Source organism: Notothenia rossii (assembly GCF_949606895.1).
Source record: "Notothenia rossii genome assembly, chromosome: 9".
NCBI lineage: Eukaryota > Metazoa > Chordata > Actinopteri > Perciformes > Nototheniidae > Notothenia > Notothenia rossii.
In genome coordinates this window covers 10,727,503-10,746,520 of record NC_136907.1, presented here as the reverse complement: position 1 = coordinate 10,746,520, position 19,018 = coordinate 10,727,503, and the positions used below count along the sequence as shown (strand labels likewise).

The window sequence follows — 19,018 nt, the reverse complement described above, 5'->3', positions numbered from 1 at the left end:
TTGAAGTGGATTTACTCTTGAATCGGCGGTAGGCGTGAAATGAAGTGTGACTGTGATTGTTTATTAATCATTGTCAGACTTGTAATGGACTGGCAGCTTGTCCAGGGTGTTTCCTGCCTTCTGCCCAGTGCATTCTGGGACACGGTCCAGCCTGTTGTCACTTCCAACTGTATTTGGTATCAACACACAAGCAGGCTAATATTATCCACCGGCTTAATTTGAGCTAATTCAGCCCATTTATTTGATTATATTCTATTTATGTGGTTTTATGGATTCAGTTTTGTTGGCAGAGGAGAGGTCATGCGTGGAAGCCTTATCGGTAAACCTTTTTATCGAGCAAAGGTCACGTCACAAATGATCCACCAGGTGAAAGAAAATAAAACAGCAACAAGACTTTCTGTGAAGTACAGGAAAGTACTAGTTTTTATTCCTTCATAATCAAACTTCACAAACAGCTTGAACTTGTACAATACCTCAGAGAGTGAAAATTACAAAAAAAGTGCTGGTAACATTTACAAAAATCATCCTTACTTAGCAACAATCAGTTTATTCTTCCACACTTTTTTTAGTCTTTTGTATTAAGGCTTAATACTTCTGTATAAAGTATATGCAAGATAAGTCTTCACAGTTTTTCGAAAAAAGTCACAATATTATGTAACATAATGAAGCTTTTACGGCTATTTTCTTTATAATAACAAATACACATCACTGGTAAATATATGTGAAATACAGGGCTTATTGTAAAATGGCAAGTAATGATACTGTTTGCTGAGATAAATTGATTCCACACACTGTTATAGGAAAGTTTTGAAATACCATTGCTATAACTGAAGGAGGAGGGAAAATAAAATGATAAGCATAAACACTTGGGAGATCGCCTCCAAACTTTGGCACATCCCATGAAACAATTTCACAAAATATGAGATTTATTTTTGAAATCATACATATGGAAGAATAGCTAAACTGGCATAAAGTGAAAACATGCTGTGTAGTAAGGTGCTAAATCAGAGATATTACATTGCCAGCCTTTCCCCCCCCACATGGACTGACATGGATAAGGTGCATTTGTAAGACTCAAAGCATGTAGGCCTTTCTTAGATGTCGACAAAATATGTAATAAATACAAGTTTTTAAAAACAACCTAAATTCATTTGACCAATAGTCTCGAGGCGACCTCGTTTACTCATGCGCTCCCATGGATTCAGAGAAATGGATTCCTCCCCTGCAGTTGTGTATCTCTCTAACTGTGGCATGTGAAAGTAAAAGCTGTATTGTTTTCGATGGTATGTGTTATTTGCTTTCCCCCCCCCCCCTGTTTTTATTTTATTTTATTTGTTTTAACTGTTGAAAGTGTGACAAACTTGATGAGTAAGGAGATGGAGTTGAAAACTGAATGCGAAACTAAGCCAAGATATATTCACAAGATCCTCTAAGCTGCACTGGTTTACAGGTCAACAGACGAGAGCTCTAGCCCTAGACTTACCAATTTCACCCTCATGCATACTGTACGGTTAAAGTGACGCAACAAGCTTGCTTAAATAGTCTACATCACAAAAGCAATTTGGTTTTAGTGCAAACACAATTGGCTGGCTTCAGCTTCTCAATAATAACGAGCTCACCAAGGAGATTACAAGAAGGCACATACTTATGCTTCCTCTAACACGCAACATATTTAGACAAACCGCAACATCTTTCAACAACACCACGAAGCGGTGAAAACAGGAAAGCTACTACATCCAGATACAAATTGTGAAGTTTTGCTGTTTGTGAATTATTCAAAAATGTACACTATCAAAGAAATAATGACGTCAGAAAGGACTGCTGTTGTGAAGACCGTGTTGGAACAGGATGATACAGATTCTCTAGAGTCGCCAGTGACGCTGTGTTTGAACGACAAAAAGGTGCATTTGGATTTTTATTTCCTCTCTTACGAGTGTTTCACTTTAAAGCATTTTTTTGTAACATCCCATTAAAAAATAGCACTCAAAAGTGACCGAATATGAAGACAAGTGTTTTTCAGGGAAAGGCGAGCACGACAGTGGACAGCTGGGATTAACTTTTGGTATTTGTGTTCATCTTCAAATGTGTCGTTGGATGTGTGATGAAGACAATTTGACTCGTGGGAAATCATTCCTTCCCTCATACATCCCGTCTCTCACTTTCAGAGCTGCTTGATTTGTCCAAAACAATCACAGGAGGAAACAACAGTTGTAATGCCCCTCAAATATGGACACTAATATTCAGGGTACTGCCGGGTAGAAAGAGAAAAAAACACCCCGGTATGAACAACAATATGTGAATGTGCATGAAAAAAAGAAAGATTTCTGTACCTTTTAATACAAAAACAAATCAAAAACTTTAATCATGATTTACTCAGCATGGGCAACAACTATGGGTTCAAAAATGTGTTGGTGAATTATATTGCTTTTGATAGAAGAAGACCAAAATAAGTCTAGTGCAAATCTATTTTCTGGTTTGAGAAGTGGTGGTTAGGGTTCATGAGACTCAGCTGTCATTTCCACACTAACATACACAGTGATTCAGATTTTGGATAGCTGTCAAGTGGTATCCCTTTACGAGAAAGTACTCCTTCTTATTTAGAAAAAGGAAAAATAAATCTGTCACCGGTGGATGCCATGCAGCAATTTTGGTAGGAAACCCCTAATAAATAGTTCCTATTGTATATAACCCATCACCCAATGATTGCAATTAATCAGCACAAAGGAAATGTCATAACTTCTTACATCTAAATGACTCCTATTTTGAACGGGAGGATGGCGGCCATGTTATTTAGTCCCCCCCCCCCCCTGTACAGCTGGGAGGATGTGCTTGTCTGTCAGCTGGCGTCTGTGCAGTTATGTCTGTCAAATACATCTCTCAACTTGGAAATGTTGGAAAACTCACTCCAGTCCAGTGTTTGACAAATCATATTATAAAAACGTCCTTGCACATACAATAAAAAACAAACAAACTTTATCCCCTCTTTCAAAACAGCAGTCAATACATTTCAAACAAGCTTGTTTCATAACAATAATAATAAAATACAAACCAACTTGGAGCATAAATTATCAAAAACAAACTGAAAACACATTACTGCAGCATATATTTCAGGGTTGCTTAGTTGTGATGTTAACTACCTTGACTACAACAGCTCCACTTCTGCCAAGTTCATAACTATATAGGAGAAGTCTTTTTTTTTTTTAAGGGAAAAAATAAAATATCAAGCTAACGTATAGGCCTAACAAAATATACACATATTTATAAGCACATCTCATAGTTCAACTCAAGTGCATGTTTACAAAAAGCATCTACATAAAAGATATGGCAGCAGAAAGCCTGAAAGCCAAAGGAAAATAAAACCGAAGCTGCTTTTATTAGGGCACAGGTCATTTGGGTTTGTAATGCCAATAAGTGAGAAATTCTGGTACAAAACATCGCCCGAATTACAGTTATTCAATTTCCTATTTTGAACACACAGGATGAAAAATATACAGCAGGTTCACCTTGATTTAGACCGTTACAGTAATAAAATATCGTCCAATTTAGCCAAATGGTTTACATTCCACTCGCAGAGGATGTTCTCTTATTACAAAAATATATCTAATCACTATCATAAATATTTGGACCATGTTATGATATTTTTTAATTTGTGATAATTTATTTTCATCATGAAGTGATGGCTGGTTCTGATGCTTTTTTGAGGGTAATGTTTGCTTAGAAATCATGAACACCTCAGCTGGATTGAAAGTATCTTCTTTCGTTTTTTTGGCTTAACAAACAACCTACAAATATGTGCAAACTTAACATCTTGGTCCGTCTCAAGTAGAAATGGCTAAAGTCACAAAATCAGATTAGTATTTTAGGGACAGCCTAGAAAATATTAGACAGTGCCAAAAATGTCATAAAACTGCGATCACAAACCATTTAGATAAACTCCAATGTGAAGGGGAACAGGTCGACACTGATTGGCTACGTGTGTGTGTGTGTGTGTTAAAAGACATAACCCATGATTACTGTGTTTTGTCAGATGCAACATTTACAATCTTATTACATGCCATAGTTTACATCACAGCTACGGTGTCGGATTCATTTTTATGTTTTGTTGCATTTCTTATTTAAAAAAAAATCTATTTTGGTCTACAATAGGCAATGGAACACAACACAAAACTATAAAATCAAGAGACACAAAGAGTGACGCGTTTTCACAATCACCAGCAAAGAGAAGAACAAAAATAAGCTGTGGCGATCTAACCCAATCGTATAGGAACCCACCCCAAAATACACAGAAAGAAATCATTTTCTCCATAAAACTTAAATTATCTTCTTCTTTGGTTTATAAAAACAAACATTGTCTAGTACAGTTTTTTTTTTTTTTTTGTTACTTCTAATGATTGGCATGGCCCCGTTTTAAAGGTTTAGGTACATTACAGTGCTAAAAGTTGAAATCTAAGTCTGCGTCCTTTACGTCAGGCGCTGGCTGAGACAGTGACCAACATCTGTTTGCTGTTTTATTGTGTATTTAATGAAAAGAGACATAGAGAAACAGAGCGATAGCATAGTGCATGTTGTCTAAAGAACCGGCCCTCAAGCTGCGCTCCAGACCAAAAGTGTTGAATTAACAGCGAGGTGAGTTTTTAAAAAACTTGGGAAATATACATTTTACAAAATCGTGATGTAATGGGCAATGTTTGCTACTACATGGCCAAGAATCCAACAGATGTGTAAAGCTGTTAAGTGCTGGAAATCCTCCTTAATGATAATTTAAGTGTGATAAATGAATGCCAGACTAGGAGTTGGAATGCTCTGGACTTGAACAGGAATGCATGTTTTTAGTTAAAACACTTTGAAAACCAATCGTCAAGCTGGACTCAGCCAAAAAAGAAAATACAGCAAGTGAGAAAATATAGAGGGACATTTAAAATATAAAATTCGCTCCATCAAAATCAAAGTTCTCCCCTACAGAAAAATACAAATGTAGACAGGACTGCATGCTTCCTTTGGACTGCCGGGTGATAGTGAGGATACTTATTAAAAACCTCACCAGGGTGAAGTGTAAATAACTGCATGTTCGGAGAAAGCGTCATAGAGATAATAGATGTTGTTATAGCATAGGCTAACGGTTGTCCTACTTAAACATCTGAACAGCTGCTTCACCGTTTGTGTGTAAAGCTCAAAAATAAAAAATCTGGATGTTTGACGGTAAGATCTGAGCAGATGCTGTGTGTGTGCGTCATAGTGTGACGGCTGGATGACAGGGACTAGTTATATCACATTGCCTACTTTACTAATGCTTCATTTGACTTTATAGTAAATGTCTATGAAACTAAGCCTTCAAAATGTATTAGTTCATCATAGCTGTTTTCTCCTATGTATTCATGTGTTATGGAGGATTTAAAGATGAAAAATTAAGGCAATCACTCAGTTTGGTTGTCCTTGTGAAATATTTCAAATTTTGCAGAATCTTTTTTAAACATTTTTTTTTCTTTCCCCTTTTTTTACTCGCATCTCATTTATCAAAAGTGTCTTTTTTTTCTCTCCTAAATTTGGCGCAGTATCTAGGCTGGAGAAGGTTACAGAGGAATCTGTGGTAATTAGTCCACAGGGGACAAAATAATAATCCATCCCAAAAACCTTTTATCTCGGAGCCACTGCAGTCCTCAAACTTGATTGATGCCTTTTTATTCTACTTTATTTTCATGTTGTTGAACAAACCACTTAAATACCTTTGTGTTCTCTGTTGTCAATTTCTAATCTCATTTTGCAGCAGTTAAAAATATATAAAATGACCACTTTCTTTTCCTCACGTTGCTCATTGCTTGCCCTTTACAATTGTTCAAGCTGCACGTAAACAACAATGCTGTCAGATACGATTAAAAATGTTACGGTGTTTGTGGGGAAACTGGGCATCGGCCTGTGTTTGGAAAAGCCCGTCATCAAGGTCAAAGTACACGAGTGTAAATAACTCTCATAGCAGCTGCTAGATCCTACAGCCTGAGTACTTTGCAAATGGATGAACCTACTGCCATGATTAAATACGTTAATACAATCTAAAGAGCGGCAATCATTACCAAAAACAAATCCAGATATTAGATTTGTGTCCAATGTTTGTGTCAGGCAGTGTTAACTTCCCCTGTCTGATGTGTGTCTCCCCCTACTGTTCACAAAGAGCCACGGCCCTTTCCCCACAAACATACAGTTGATGTTTTATTAGCAATTGGCAAAAACTAAAAAGAGCAATGAGAGAGCGCAACGTGAAATAAAGAAAAAAATGGATCATTGCATTTGAAGTTGTCATAAAAACAAATCTTGCTTGCATTTTCAATCTTTGAATCCTCCACACTGTATAGATGTAAGATAAAAAATAAAACTTGCAGATGTAGCTTTTACTGTATATGAATAGAACATTTCAGGTATTAAAGGGTTCTCTTGGGATGCACTCACAACCACCGGGTGTTAGCAGAAATAGTATAAATAGTATTTTTTAATAGACCATTGTGTATATACTGTATCTGTAAAATGTAGGAGAGAAACACTATGAATATTCTGTATAGTTGCTGTATGTACTGATAGGCACTTGATAGTCATATTCCCTATATCCCACAAGGTACTGTATACTCTAGCTGTCTTTATCAAACTATTTGAAATGTATTCCCCATCTGTGTGGCAATGGTGATACTTAAATATATATAGTATATCTGTAAGAAGTTATCTATGTCATTCTTGTGTACTGTAGAAGGCCCAACAAAGAAAAATGCTGTTAAGTATTATCTGAATGTGTTTTCTGTACTCTACTCTTTGTGACTTAATTCAAGCTGAAACAGTTCGGACTTAAAAATGTGTGGAGACAGAATGAAAGACAAACAGGAAGACAGACGCATGCTTATCAGAATAAAATGAACCTGTTCCTTACTCAACATCACCCTCACCATTACAATCTCCCATTTCCTTGTTTTCATCTCAATGCAAAGCATATAGGCATATATAGTACAATGTGAAATATGACTAAAAAACGGACTATCCTTTATCCAGTTGCGTGAAGCTATGCATTTATAAACAACAGCACTATGATCACCATAAAAAAGCAGGAGGAAGTCTGAAATAAAGAAGTATAACGATGAATTAAACATACTGCAAGAAGGACAACAATGTACTGTAGACCCTGTGTCTCTACACTAGATAAACAAAACATGAACAGTAATATATTTGAAACACAATACAAACAGCTGCAGGCTCAAGGCTAGTATCTACTTTTCAATATGTTTTGTTCTGGAAAATATGCAAACACTTTGCAAACATAAAGTCTAGACTTTTTTTTCTTTTAAACTAACATCTAGAAGAAGCACGATTGAGATAAGGACTTATTTTCTGGATAAATGTTGCAACTTTTCAACAATTTTCAACCAACTTATTCGCGACACTCAGAAAAGAGAATTAAGCACCACCACGAGTAGCTGAAGCAGTATAAGGAATATATAACCATGGACAGTGTAGGGCGTGTGATGCTAATGCAACAGGAGGGATGCTATAGCACGTTATGACACACCGCAGAGAAGCTGTCTGCCTCAAACACCTTATGATACAACAAGTCAACTGACCATGGGACGAGCTATTAGCCCTCATCCGGATAACGTCGAGATCGGCTACTTTTGTTATTCCAAAAAAAAGAGAGAAACAATTGATAGTGTAATTCTGAAATCAAATATTTCAAAAAACCAACAACAAGCTACTTAACCTACTATTTAGACCAATGATACCACAAAGCTGGTTGTACTCATCTAGCTACAGTCAATAGTGCATTTGATATATGTGTTTACACAAAATATGTAAAATGTAGGTGCCATGAAGGAATGCTAGATTACTGAATACATACATTACACGTTATTGAAACAATTCATGTCTCTGCCTTTGCTTTCGAAGAAGTGATGATGCTAGCTGGCAGTGTTTAACTTGGTATACTGAACAGACAACAAACACCAACACCATGAGCTGTGTGCCATACATGTGGCAGTACTGTTGGAAAGAGATCTCGGCAGTTGCTAACATTTTCTATTTAGTGCATTGTCTGTTAAGGCATGAGATTACCCTCCACGTGCTGTGTAGAGACAAATATAGCACTAGCATGCAGCAATATTGCCATCCTGGCAACAACAGCTACAAACATGAACCATACAGTTTAGGCTTATATGCACACCATAGGAGACAGGCCCAATCAAATGTTAAATAATGTGCTACTTTTACTGAGGACTAACCTCCTGCTTTTTCACTATATTTATCACATTTGTCCATTTTCTTTAGCTGAGGAGAAACCAGAATACAGAGTCTCCTCAGGTCTCACATGTTCAACACTTGACTTCATTCCACAGGGTTTGAAAATCTAGTAGCAATTATATGAAACTTGAAAATGCTGGGTATCATTTCTCCAAACGGGAACAATGAAGTACAAGAGTACTTGACCTCAGCTTTCGTCAAATCCCAGAACATATGTCACAGGTGCCGTATTAGCCCAAAAGGTTTGGAGAGCTGCTTCTCATAGTACCTGCGCTGCATATTGCAAAGGAAGCCCTACAGTTCAGATATTCCACTTATTAACAGATTGATTAGGCTATATACCGCACAGACACTCACAGACATACGAACACTAAGGAAGGGACACGACTGACAGACACATATCAAAGAAGCTGCATTCCATCACCCCCCACACCCACAGAAAATTGTTCTAGGACACACATATCATTTATGTTACACACACACACATTATAAATGTAATATTATTAATCATATAATAATAGTTATTATTATGACCTCCTCCAACGGAGTTGGACGGGAGTTGCGTTTGTTAAACGGTTTCACTGTTAATGTTGTTTGGCTTGGATGTTCTCAGAGGAAAATTCTGTCTGTTTCTAAAGAAATGCGATTGATAACTGTTATAAGGAGCTGACTCCATAAAAAGAAAGAATTAAAAGGTTAAAACATAGATGAGCACACATAATGGTACATATTTAAATAAAAAATAAATGCTTGCGTTAACACGGCACGAGGATATACTGTAGGTAAGTGCAAGCGATAACAAAAGCCAAGAACCGCTGAATTACTTAATGAATAAATTGAAACAAAGCTATTCTATTACATGTGAACTCTACAACCAAATGTTAGATACAAAAAAAAATCCTCTTTTCTAAAACTATAATATCTCTGTTAACAGTAGTGCACTTATTGGTTTAAGCAGTGCAACATATATGCAAGTAAATAATGCAGTCCACTTATCAAGATTTAAAAAAATGTTTTTTTTTTTTCCTTTGAAATTGAATAAAAGAAAATCATAGAAGTTCATGTAAGGAAAACGATTAAATAGTAAGCACAGGCATTTTAAGAAAATGTGCAAAGTAGCACTTTGTTTTTTTGTTTTTTTTAAATCAACAGCAGGTCTTTTTAAGACCACTGTATGCAGTTATTTATTCTTTTAACAATACAACTACGAAAGTGTTTGCTCACATAAATGAGCAAATCCTTCAGATTGCAGTTGTAGGCAGTTGCGTGTGTGTGTGTGTGTGTGTGTGTGTGTGTGTGTGTGTGTGTGTGGGTGTGTGTGTGTGTGTGGGTGTGTGTGTGTGTGTGTCCTATATCGAATAAAAAGCAATACAAAACAAGTCAAATATCAGAAATGAGCCTTACGTGATGTGATACATGGATGACAACTTGCACACACTAGCTTCCAATTCTATTCTGTACATGCTGTGTCTAGGTTTTAGAAAATTCAGGAATGTATTCTATTGTGTAGAAAGTCCATCTGCAAGTTGTGGTATATCACGAAACAGTGTGAAATCAATGGAGCTACTTGTTTTGCTTTGACACTGTACTTCCTTTCAAAACGTTGCGTGCCATTTCTGCCTTCAGGGAGAGCTGATACATGAAGAGAAATGCATTTAGCTCCCACTTACTGAAATAGCTATGCAATAGTAATGAACAGGTGGTACAGCGCTTCTAGGATCAGGGTGGCATTTATTTCCGATTGTGTCAAATTAAATCCCCCCCCCCCCCCCCCCCCCGAGTATTATAATAAAATTATCAAATTACAACCATGTAGGCTATTCAATAACAACACTTAGAGTGACGATTTTAATCTACATCCCATAGTAGTTGGGTGCAAGTTGAGGAGCAGCAATTATGAAGGAGAGAGTTTAGTTGCATTTTGCCAGCCTGCCATAACTGTGAATGTGAAAGGCTAACATAAACCATCAGCAAAACAATCTTTCTTTCTCATGTTTTGAAATGGAAGAGGTCTATGAGCCTTAACAGTCTTTTAGGATATTAGTGGCAGTGTATGCAAATGGGTTAAACTCCAAACTTCAGAAAAAAAAGAAACATGTTTTTGCTCAAATACTGTCTCATCAACACACCCTAATTTAGTAAACCATCAAAATGCATGGACAACAATTACAAAACATATGAGAAATATTTGTCCCTGTCACCACCGACAGGAAATTACATTTCAGTAAAATGATTGAAATTGGTACCTTGACAACAGCTGCATTATAATCCCTTAATACCATAGGAATAAATAAAACCCAGTGTCAAATTAACTAGTCTCCTTTTTTATTTTACATAAGAAGGCAATCTTGTGACCATCAGTATATTTTAGAGGGAATATGTAGCCCAACCCCAGATGATTTTTTTTTGTTATTGTTGTTGTAAATTATACCACAGTAAGCTTGGACATCTATAGTTTCCAAACTGGTCAGTATGGGTTCTCATCTGCCATGATTTATGTTTCATGGCAATGTACACACACACACACACACACACACACACACACACACACACACACACACACACACACACACACACACACACACACACACACACACACACACACACACACACACACACACACACACACACACACACACACACACACACACACACACACACACACACACACACACACACACACACAGACAAACAGACAGTAACATGCAAATAAGCAAACGCTCCAACATGTACGCACACGTATATCCATTCAGACACATCTACTCTAAAGGTGTGTTTGTGTGTATGTGTTTCTTTCATAGGCCTTTCGGTAGTGTTCAACACATAAATCAGTATTTTAGGAAAGCATACATTTAGAGGCCTGTAGTTAGGATCCATCCAGTAGATCAATATCAAACTACTAAGCCTTAAGGCCACCATCTTTTTTTTCTTTTAGAATAACAGAAAAAAACAAAAAAAAGATTTTTTTTTTGGGAAACTTAATGTGCCAGTGTCTATACTCATTACTCTTCATACCTCAAAATAAGAAAAGGAAAATCTAGTGCCATTTTATTTGTCATTCTTTTTTAAAGAAGTTTATCTATTAGTACTTATCCATCGGAGACATGCATTCGCATGTGGTCATTGAAGTGCTCCATTTGGTCGAACTTGGCAGGGCAGACGGAGCACACGTAGGTGGTCCCTTCTTGGCAGCTGGCTTCTGCCGCTACACCCACTCCTGTTCCAACCCCAGCCCCAACTCCAGCACCTGCGCTCACCGGCATGGCGAGGGCCATCACTCCTGCCCCCAGCTCAGGGACCACCAGAGGCATGGGGATGGAGACGGGCCCCTGGGTGCCTACGGCCCCTGACATGATGGCGCTGCCTGTGCTGTGCAGGGCCATGTGGCGCTCCAGCAGGGTCTTGTGTGAGAACTTCTTCTTGCAGATGTAGCACTCATAGGACTTCTCTCCACGGTGTAGCCGCATGTGGACGTTGAGAGAGCTCTTCTGGGTGAAGCGCTTGCTGCAGATGCTGCACTGGTAGGCCCGCACCCCTGTGTGTGTCACCATGTGTTTGATTAAGTAATCCTTCAGGGAGAACGAGCGCCAGCAGATGCTGCACTGATGAGGCTTCTCACCTGGATGTACATGCAAGACAAGGCATTCAGGGGAAAAAGAAGAGACATATTTTGAGGATTAGGTTTACAAAATATGGAACACTTGACGCCTGAAGCCTCCACTGTTACTTTTCCAGTACAGGAACATACCTCAGGCTAGAATTATTTAAACTTGCATTAACATTGTTATGTTGGTGCTTCCACTATGTGTTGTATGCTACAGCTTTGTGAGAAAAGGGTTCCTATAATGAAGCTCTGATGCAGTTATTGGCAACATGTACGCATTTATATTTATGGAAAGTAAAAAATGATGCAATGACTCTACAGACACAGAAAGATAAAGTTAAGAGGATGAATTTGAAAGCACAGAATAATATTCATTCCAATTTGAGAGCAAATTATTTCTCCATCTATCTGGTATTTTTGTCAATTTGTTCAGACGTAGGCTCATATTTGTGACAGCATTGGCTGTAAAATATTAACATTTGAATAATTAGGTAAACCTAACAGGTAGAGGAAGAGACTGATAAAACTGTGAATAGGCAATTTGTGTCATGCAAGTTAATGAAGTCCTGTTAATCTACTGTTTGCTGCAGCACTGAGTGAATTAATGTACTTGTTTCAATTTAATGAAGCCAATGATTAATACTCTTACTTTTTGTACTTTTTAACAGAAATAAAAACAATTTATGTTGTATTAAATACTCAGTTTATTCTAGGGACAGCCATACAATATTATGGTTAATCATACAGACGTTGTGTTCCTTTTTGAAAAATATTTGTTATAAGATAGAGTAAAGGTAATTATCTTTTGATTACCATGAGACATTCAGATTATTCTCTGCTCTGCACAACTGTGTGAGTCAAACTGGGACATTTTGTTTGAAATAGCCGTCAAAGGCGGCTCTGGACAAGCAATGGTTTCTAATGAATAATAATGGCTTTTTGAGCAGGCAATTTTTCTGAGATATTCTAATTATATGACATCTAATTCTTGCTATGTGGGATGATGATTTCTATAGTTTATGATGGATAAGGCTGTCAGTGCAGGAGTGCACAGTGTAATGATGTGCTGCATGAGCAATCTACTGGCACTGGAAATTAGATCAAAATGTTAACAAAGTCAACAGTTTTTGTACTTTTCCAGTATGGAAACACAGCTAACATACCTACTATACAATGTGTTTTAATAGTATACACTAGGTATTCATTTAGTGTGATCGAGTACAAGCCTCGGTACACACATCATATTTACTGTGTTAAAATGACACAGCCCTATTGCAAAAAACAAATCGAAATCAAATCCTTTTTCTCTAAAATTGTTTTGTATTATGATTAGGAAACATTATATCTTTCACAATCAGAGTATTTGAATCAGTTTTTACCTCTGATATTTCTATTTTTCAAGTATTTCTGCAACTACAACCTACATTAACAATGGATAACACAAACATTAAATTAAGCCTATTAACATTGAAAAAAGCATTGCTACAAATAAGACTGTTGGACTCACCAGTATGGACAAACATGTGTTTGACGAAGTTCTGTTTGGCAGTAAAGGTTTTACTGCAGAGACTGCATTCATAGGGCCTCTTTTCCCCCGGACCTCCTGCGACCTGTTGCTGCTGACTTGGCGAATGCTGTACCGACATGGGGTGCGGGAATGATGGCATTGCAGGAGGCGGCACGGCCACAAACTGGGATTGCTGCTGGCCGGGAAGGTAAAGGAAAGGCTTGTTGTCTCTCGGCGGCTGTGTAGGAAAGAGTGTGGGCAGGAAGGAGTTTCCAGCGGGGCCCATCACTTGGGAATTGCTGGTCACGGTGAGCGGCATCCTCAGGTTGCTGGTGTGTGATTCTGCCGTGCGCATGTAGTGCGGGGCACCTGTCAGGGGCATGACTGAGTTTGGCAGGGGCTGCATCATGCTACTGTCACTAGTGCTGTGGGATGTGTCCCCGTCCTCCGGGTCTTGCACTTGCTCCGGGGACGAGTCGTTGACCTCTATATGCACCGGACCCCCCTCACCTTGGTGGCCGTCCCCAACCCCTTCTCGGGTGAAGCCCAGGTATGGCTGCTGCTCCATAGCATCTGGCTCAGTGCTGATGGAGGAGCTCACCCCTGAGTCAAAACTTTCAACCTTGGATTCACTCTCCACGCCCTCAGTATGATCAGTGTCGTTGTGGCAGTCCACCAAAGTGTCGTAGCAGCTGTACTCGTCGTCGGCCTCCTGCTTTATGTGTACCCCTCCTGTTTGAATGCGTACCGGTCGGGGCTGCTTGCGGCAGTGGGTGGACTCGGCTGTGGAGATGAAGCGGCCCACCTGCTGAGATCTCTCCTGGATGCGGTTCATCCAGGGCGGGTCTTGAGATTGCTGGTTCTTCTGAGTGCTGAGGGTCGGATCGTAGTTTGTCAACATGGGGTCAATGTACAGGGAGCGCTCGCGTTTGCCGTTCTGCTGAGTGAGGACGGGGTAGGAGTACAGTGATGTGTATGCACGGTCCATGCTTTGTGATGTTGCTTGCATATAACCTGACTCTGCGTCGCTGCTGGGCCCAGAAGTGCCAGACTCTGGCGTGCCACGGGGTGTTTCCTGACCAGAGTCTCCCGGTATGATGGGGAACCCCCCCGGCCCAGCCAGGCCCACATTCTGGGACACGATGCGAGTGCACTCATCGATGACGGTCTTGATCTGTAGGATGCTGGCCGCAGTGAGGATCTGCAGGGCCTCTGACTGAGACACCCGCAGGATCCCACTGTACATAAAGTCAATCAGCTTCTGGACCGACTGCACTGAGACCACCGAAGGGATCTCAATGTCGCTGTACCCCAAGAGCAGCTTGTCCTGAAAGAAGGGGCTTCCAGCAGCCAGCACGCACCGGTGAGCTCGCAGCATACTTCCATGGATCCGAACAGTCACGTCACAGAAGTGCCCACGGTTGCGCTGCTCATTGAGGGTCTCAAGTACAGAATTGCTGAAGTTGTGGAGATTGATGTTATGAATGCGCTCGGTCATCCCCTTGCAACTGATGTCACCTGCAGGCGGGAAGCAACACACCGGACTTAAAAACTCTGACACACACTTAAATCGTTATTCGCTGCATTACACACACTGGTATTCCTATCATGAGGTTTTTACAAAAATATTCTTTTGCCTCATGTATTATAACAATATATTTACATATTTGGTTTCAAGTAAGACAAATATATGAGAAATAGAATTGTGTAGTCAAATAAATAAATTCACACTATGTGAGAGAACAGAATGTTCATAAGTTCAAAAAAGAGTTGTATTTTAGAAAACAACCATGAGTACTATAGTACTATTAACTAATTAATTACCAAATATTATTTGTTGATTAAATATATTATGTGTTTTATTGGTGTGTATTTTTACAGAGATAACATTAAAAACATGATACAAGTATTATACTTATTTTATTTATTTGAATATTTTCCCCCCCCCATTTAATAATGTAGGGATGAGAGTCAAATCATTTCAACATGTGAGCTAAATGTGTCTCTTGAATCGTGATTTCAACATTAGCCACTGAAAGGGCGAAAGACAATTAAGATGGTTCCCGTGTAATTATTTCCAGTTTCTCTTTCTGTGTATTCCTGAATTTCCTCCAACCGCCAGTAGGTGGTGCACTGGGCTTAGCTGAGGACAGGCCTCTTTTGTTAGCCATGTGTTCACTGTGATGGCGCTTCCTAACTATCCTAGGAATACAGTAGATGTGACCCGGCTGATCAGAGTAAAAGATAACTCAAGATTTTCCCTCCAGTTAGAAGTGAAACAATTTGAAAATCGAAATCTAAATTACAGAGGTAGTAAGTGTAGGAATTATGTGAATTGTGGGTTCTATAATTGCTGTAAAATTAATTTATTCTGCATTTAAACATGCTTGACTTTAATTTAATTAAAGCGGTTGACCTTATTTTAATGATTATTAAACACAGCCCTTTTCTTGAATGTCCTCATAATGATCTTGGAAACTGTACTTATACATGTTAATGAAACGTTATGGATGCTTTTTACACTATTTCAGTAAGTAAGAAATATATTTATGAAAATATATTGATGATGAAATGTCAGGATCTACACATAACTATTGTATAAATGGAATACAAAGTTGGACATGAAAGAAGCCTAATCATTTTGAAACTGTTTTATAATGTGTAGAAATCAATTGAATGATGGTATTAACAATAAAACCCTGCTTTAGAGTAACAGATGTGTCCATCCAAATGAAAAGGAGTTTACCTCAAATGAACTGCATAAGCAGTGTTATAGCTTTAGCACAGAGTATTAACGCTTGTTCCCAGCTTAGTTATTTATAACATACATGTAAAGGGAAAAACAAAAGCTGTAGCCTTCCAGTACTCACAGTTAGATGACGTTTGGTTCCAAAGATGCTTGTGGCTGGTGATGAAGTGCGGGTCGAGCTTCAGTTTGCTGGTGGAGATGGCTGATCAGAGGCCGGGCGCTAGGCAAGGCTGTCAGTCCTCTCCGTCCAAATCATGTGTTTCCCTGCCACAGTGTTTGGAGGGGGGGAGAGAAAAAAGACAAAGACAAATCTTAATGCCACATACTGCCTCGTCGATATTGCCACTCCCTTAATGAACCGGGAGCCGAAGTAACACAAATATCTTTCACAGACACGCTGCAACAGATGTGTGAAGACTTTTCAAAGCAAGGCGAATGGACGTTCCTGTGAGCACATGGCCGCCAATTACAAATTGAGGTTGCAAATCATTTTGGTATTACAGCCAGTGGGTTTCTCAGCAGTTATCTGAGCCGGCGGGCAACAGAACCACACCCTTCCAAAGAAATCTAAATTCCAACATTTTGCCAGATTAAATATTTCAGAAAAGGTCTCAGCCACACTCAGAGTGTTTGTGTGTGTGTGTGTGTGTGTGTGTGTGTGTGTGTGTGTGTGTGTGTGTGTGTGTGTGTGTGTGTGTGTGTGTGTGTGTGTGTGTGAGAGAGTGTGTGTGAGAGTGTGTGTTCTTTATCAATTTCAGATCCACATATTACTAAACAAGACAATGTCTAATACAGAAGTAGAGCAGACGTTAGAAGTTGTAATAATAGTAGAATATGTCAGATATTAAACACACAAAGGCACTCATTCATAAACACAAGACAGGCATTCAGCAACGTTTAGCATGTGATGAGCTGGTTGTGTATCGTAATATTATGCCAAGGTTTGACCTCAAAAGTAGAAACAAAAATGTTGTAAAACTGACCAAATTAAAGCCACAAACACTGATATAATTTAGGTTCAGGAAAGCTATACAAATTAAATACATTGAACCCATGAAAAATGCCCCTACAATTCTCATTAGTCTCACGCTCATTAAAGTGCCTTCCAATATTTCAACCCCATAGCTTTTAAAGTATGTTGAAATTACTCTGTGTATCAGGAGGTGGGAATATATCACTCATTGGCGTTTGTATCGTAATCACAATTGCGATCTGAACTCTCTTTTTTTTTGGGTGAAAAATGTTACATAGATGTCACACTGGCTACAACAGGGACATCAAGTGCTCTCTGTGAAATGCCAAAAACAACAGTGTGTTGCTAAATGAACAGAACAGGGCTAGGGATTGACCAGACCTCCATAATGTTGACGCATTATTCTTTTACGAGAGTGCTTTCAAACACACCTCCCGCTTTGAGACACTGGGGTGAAATCTACAAATGCAAAGCATGTGATTTTAGGCAAGTGACCTCTGGGTTTTTCCCCACAGAGGTACGAATGTATCAAAATGGTGAAATAATACGAGGATTTTTATCCTTAGTTTTGTGCGGAAGATGGGAGAATATTTGAAAGAAAAAAACTAATCTGAGGGGTTAGAGTTTCAAATCTGAAACGGCTGTCCACAGGCCCCACTTTGAGAAGTACTGCGGCCAGAGAGATGTGTTCGTGTTTTCTTGAAATACCCTCGTTAAATCTGATGATTAGATATAGACAAGTAGTAGCGTGTTTAGCAGGGAGATCACTCGATACTGAGTTGGACTATTCTCTGGCACTAACACACACACACAAACACACACACCGGTTAGTGTTTCCGTCTCGGTAAGGACAGGAAATATATTTTACAGTGAAACCCTTAACCCCTAAATCTAAATGTTAACTTTGTTCTAACCTTAGCTCTAAATGGTAACTGTAACCTCTAGCCCTTTTACACAAACTAACCGTTCTAATACCTAACTTAAAAACTTGATCAGCCAAAATCATAAACCCTTCTGTAGGAGTAACCCTTTCCTTAACCCAACCGCTTTCACTGAGATATTTAAAAATGTACTTAGACAACCGTAAAACTCACAACAAATATGAGGTAAGTCCTGCTCTTTAGAGAACAGCACACATACACACGAGCCAAAATGCTTGAATCCATAACGTTCGCAAATATTTGACCTTTAGTATTTTCCAGCAGTGGTTAGCCTGAGATCTAACTGTATTTCTGGTGCCACAGGCCTTTTTTGTTTGTGTTCTCTTGCAATGCAAACATGTATGTTCCCTCTTTGGCTTCCCTGGAACATCCAGACATGTAAATCCACCTGCCTGAGGGGTAAAGTGAGGTGAATGCTGGTAACAAAGGAGTAGGCCAAGGGAAGCAGGCTTCAGTTGCCCAGACTGCCACTCACAACAGTGATTCCATTTTAGCCGTGACACAGTGGGTGAGCAGCAGCCAGCGCCTACCTGCAGTGAATTCTAATCAGCCCAGGGGTCTGTCTCCCTCCCCTCCCTCCCCCCCTTCCTACCGCCCTCCCTCCTGTACCCTGCCTTGGACTAAAGGGGCTGATGATCCTTCAAAATTAATTAGATCCTTGTAGGAGGCAGCCATTTTCTTTCACTTCCTAACGCTCCAGCACAAGACTCATTTTCACGTTCAACTAAATGCGGGGTGTGTGTTTTCCCTCCTGGTATCGATCTCTTTCTCTGTGTGCCTCTACCTGTTTCCTGTTTCATCACGTTGAAACTCTCTCGCCCCGTCTTTTCTTCCATCTGTCTGTCTCTCTGTCTGTGCCCCCTCCCCTCCCTCCCTCCCTCCCTTATGAACCTTCCCCAAACACCCTCCGCCCCTCTCTGGCTGCCTCTCCATGCTCCCAGCTCTGTGTCTGCCTCTGTGGAGTTTGCTGTCAATA

At 39.4% G+C, this 19,018-nt stretch overlaps 1 protein-coding gene across 2 annotated transcripts in view; it reads right to left on the bottom strand.

Moving 5' to 3' along the window:
• Positions 1–394: 394 nt before the first annotated feature.
• The window catches only part of zbtb20 (zinc finger and BTB domain containing 20), a 108,709-nt gene continuing 90,085 nt past the window's right edge, over positions 395–19,018 (bottom strand). For both annotated transcript variants that reach the window (XM_079651715.1, XM_079651714.1), the window contains exons 2-4: positions 16,250–16,392; positions 13,380–14,897; positions 395–11,887 (exon numbers count right to left, since the gene is read on the bottom strand). In XM_079651715.1, coding sequence (XP_079507841.1) covers positions 11,358–11,887; positions 13,380–14,877 — 2,028 coding nt within the window. In that variant the 5' untranslated portion in view covers positions 14,878–14,897; positions 16,250–16,392 and the 3' untranslated portion in view covers positions 395–11,357. The remainder of the gene's footprint in view (positions 11,888–13,379; positions 14,898–16,249; positions 16,393–19,018) is intronic.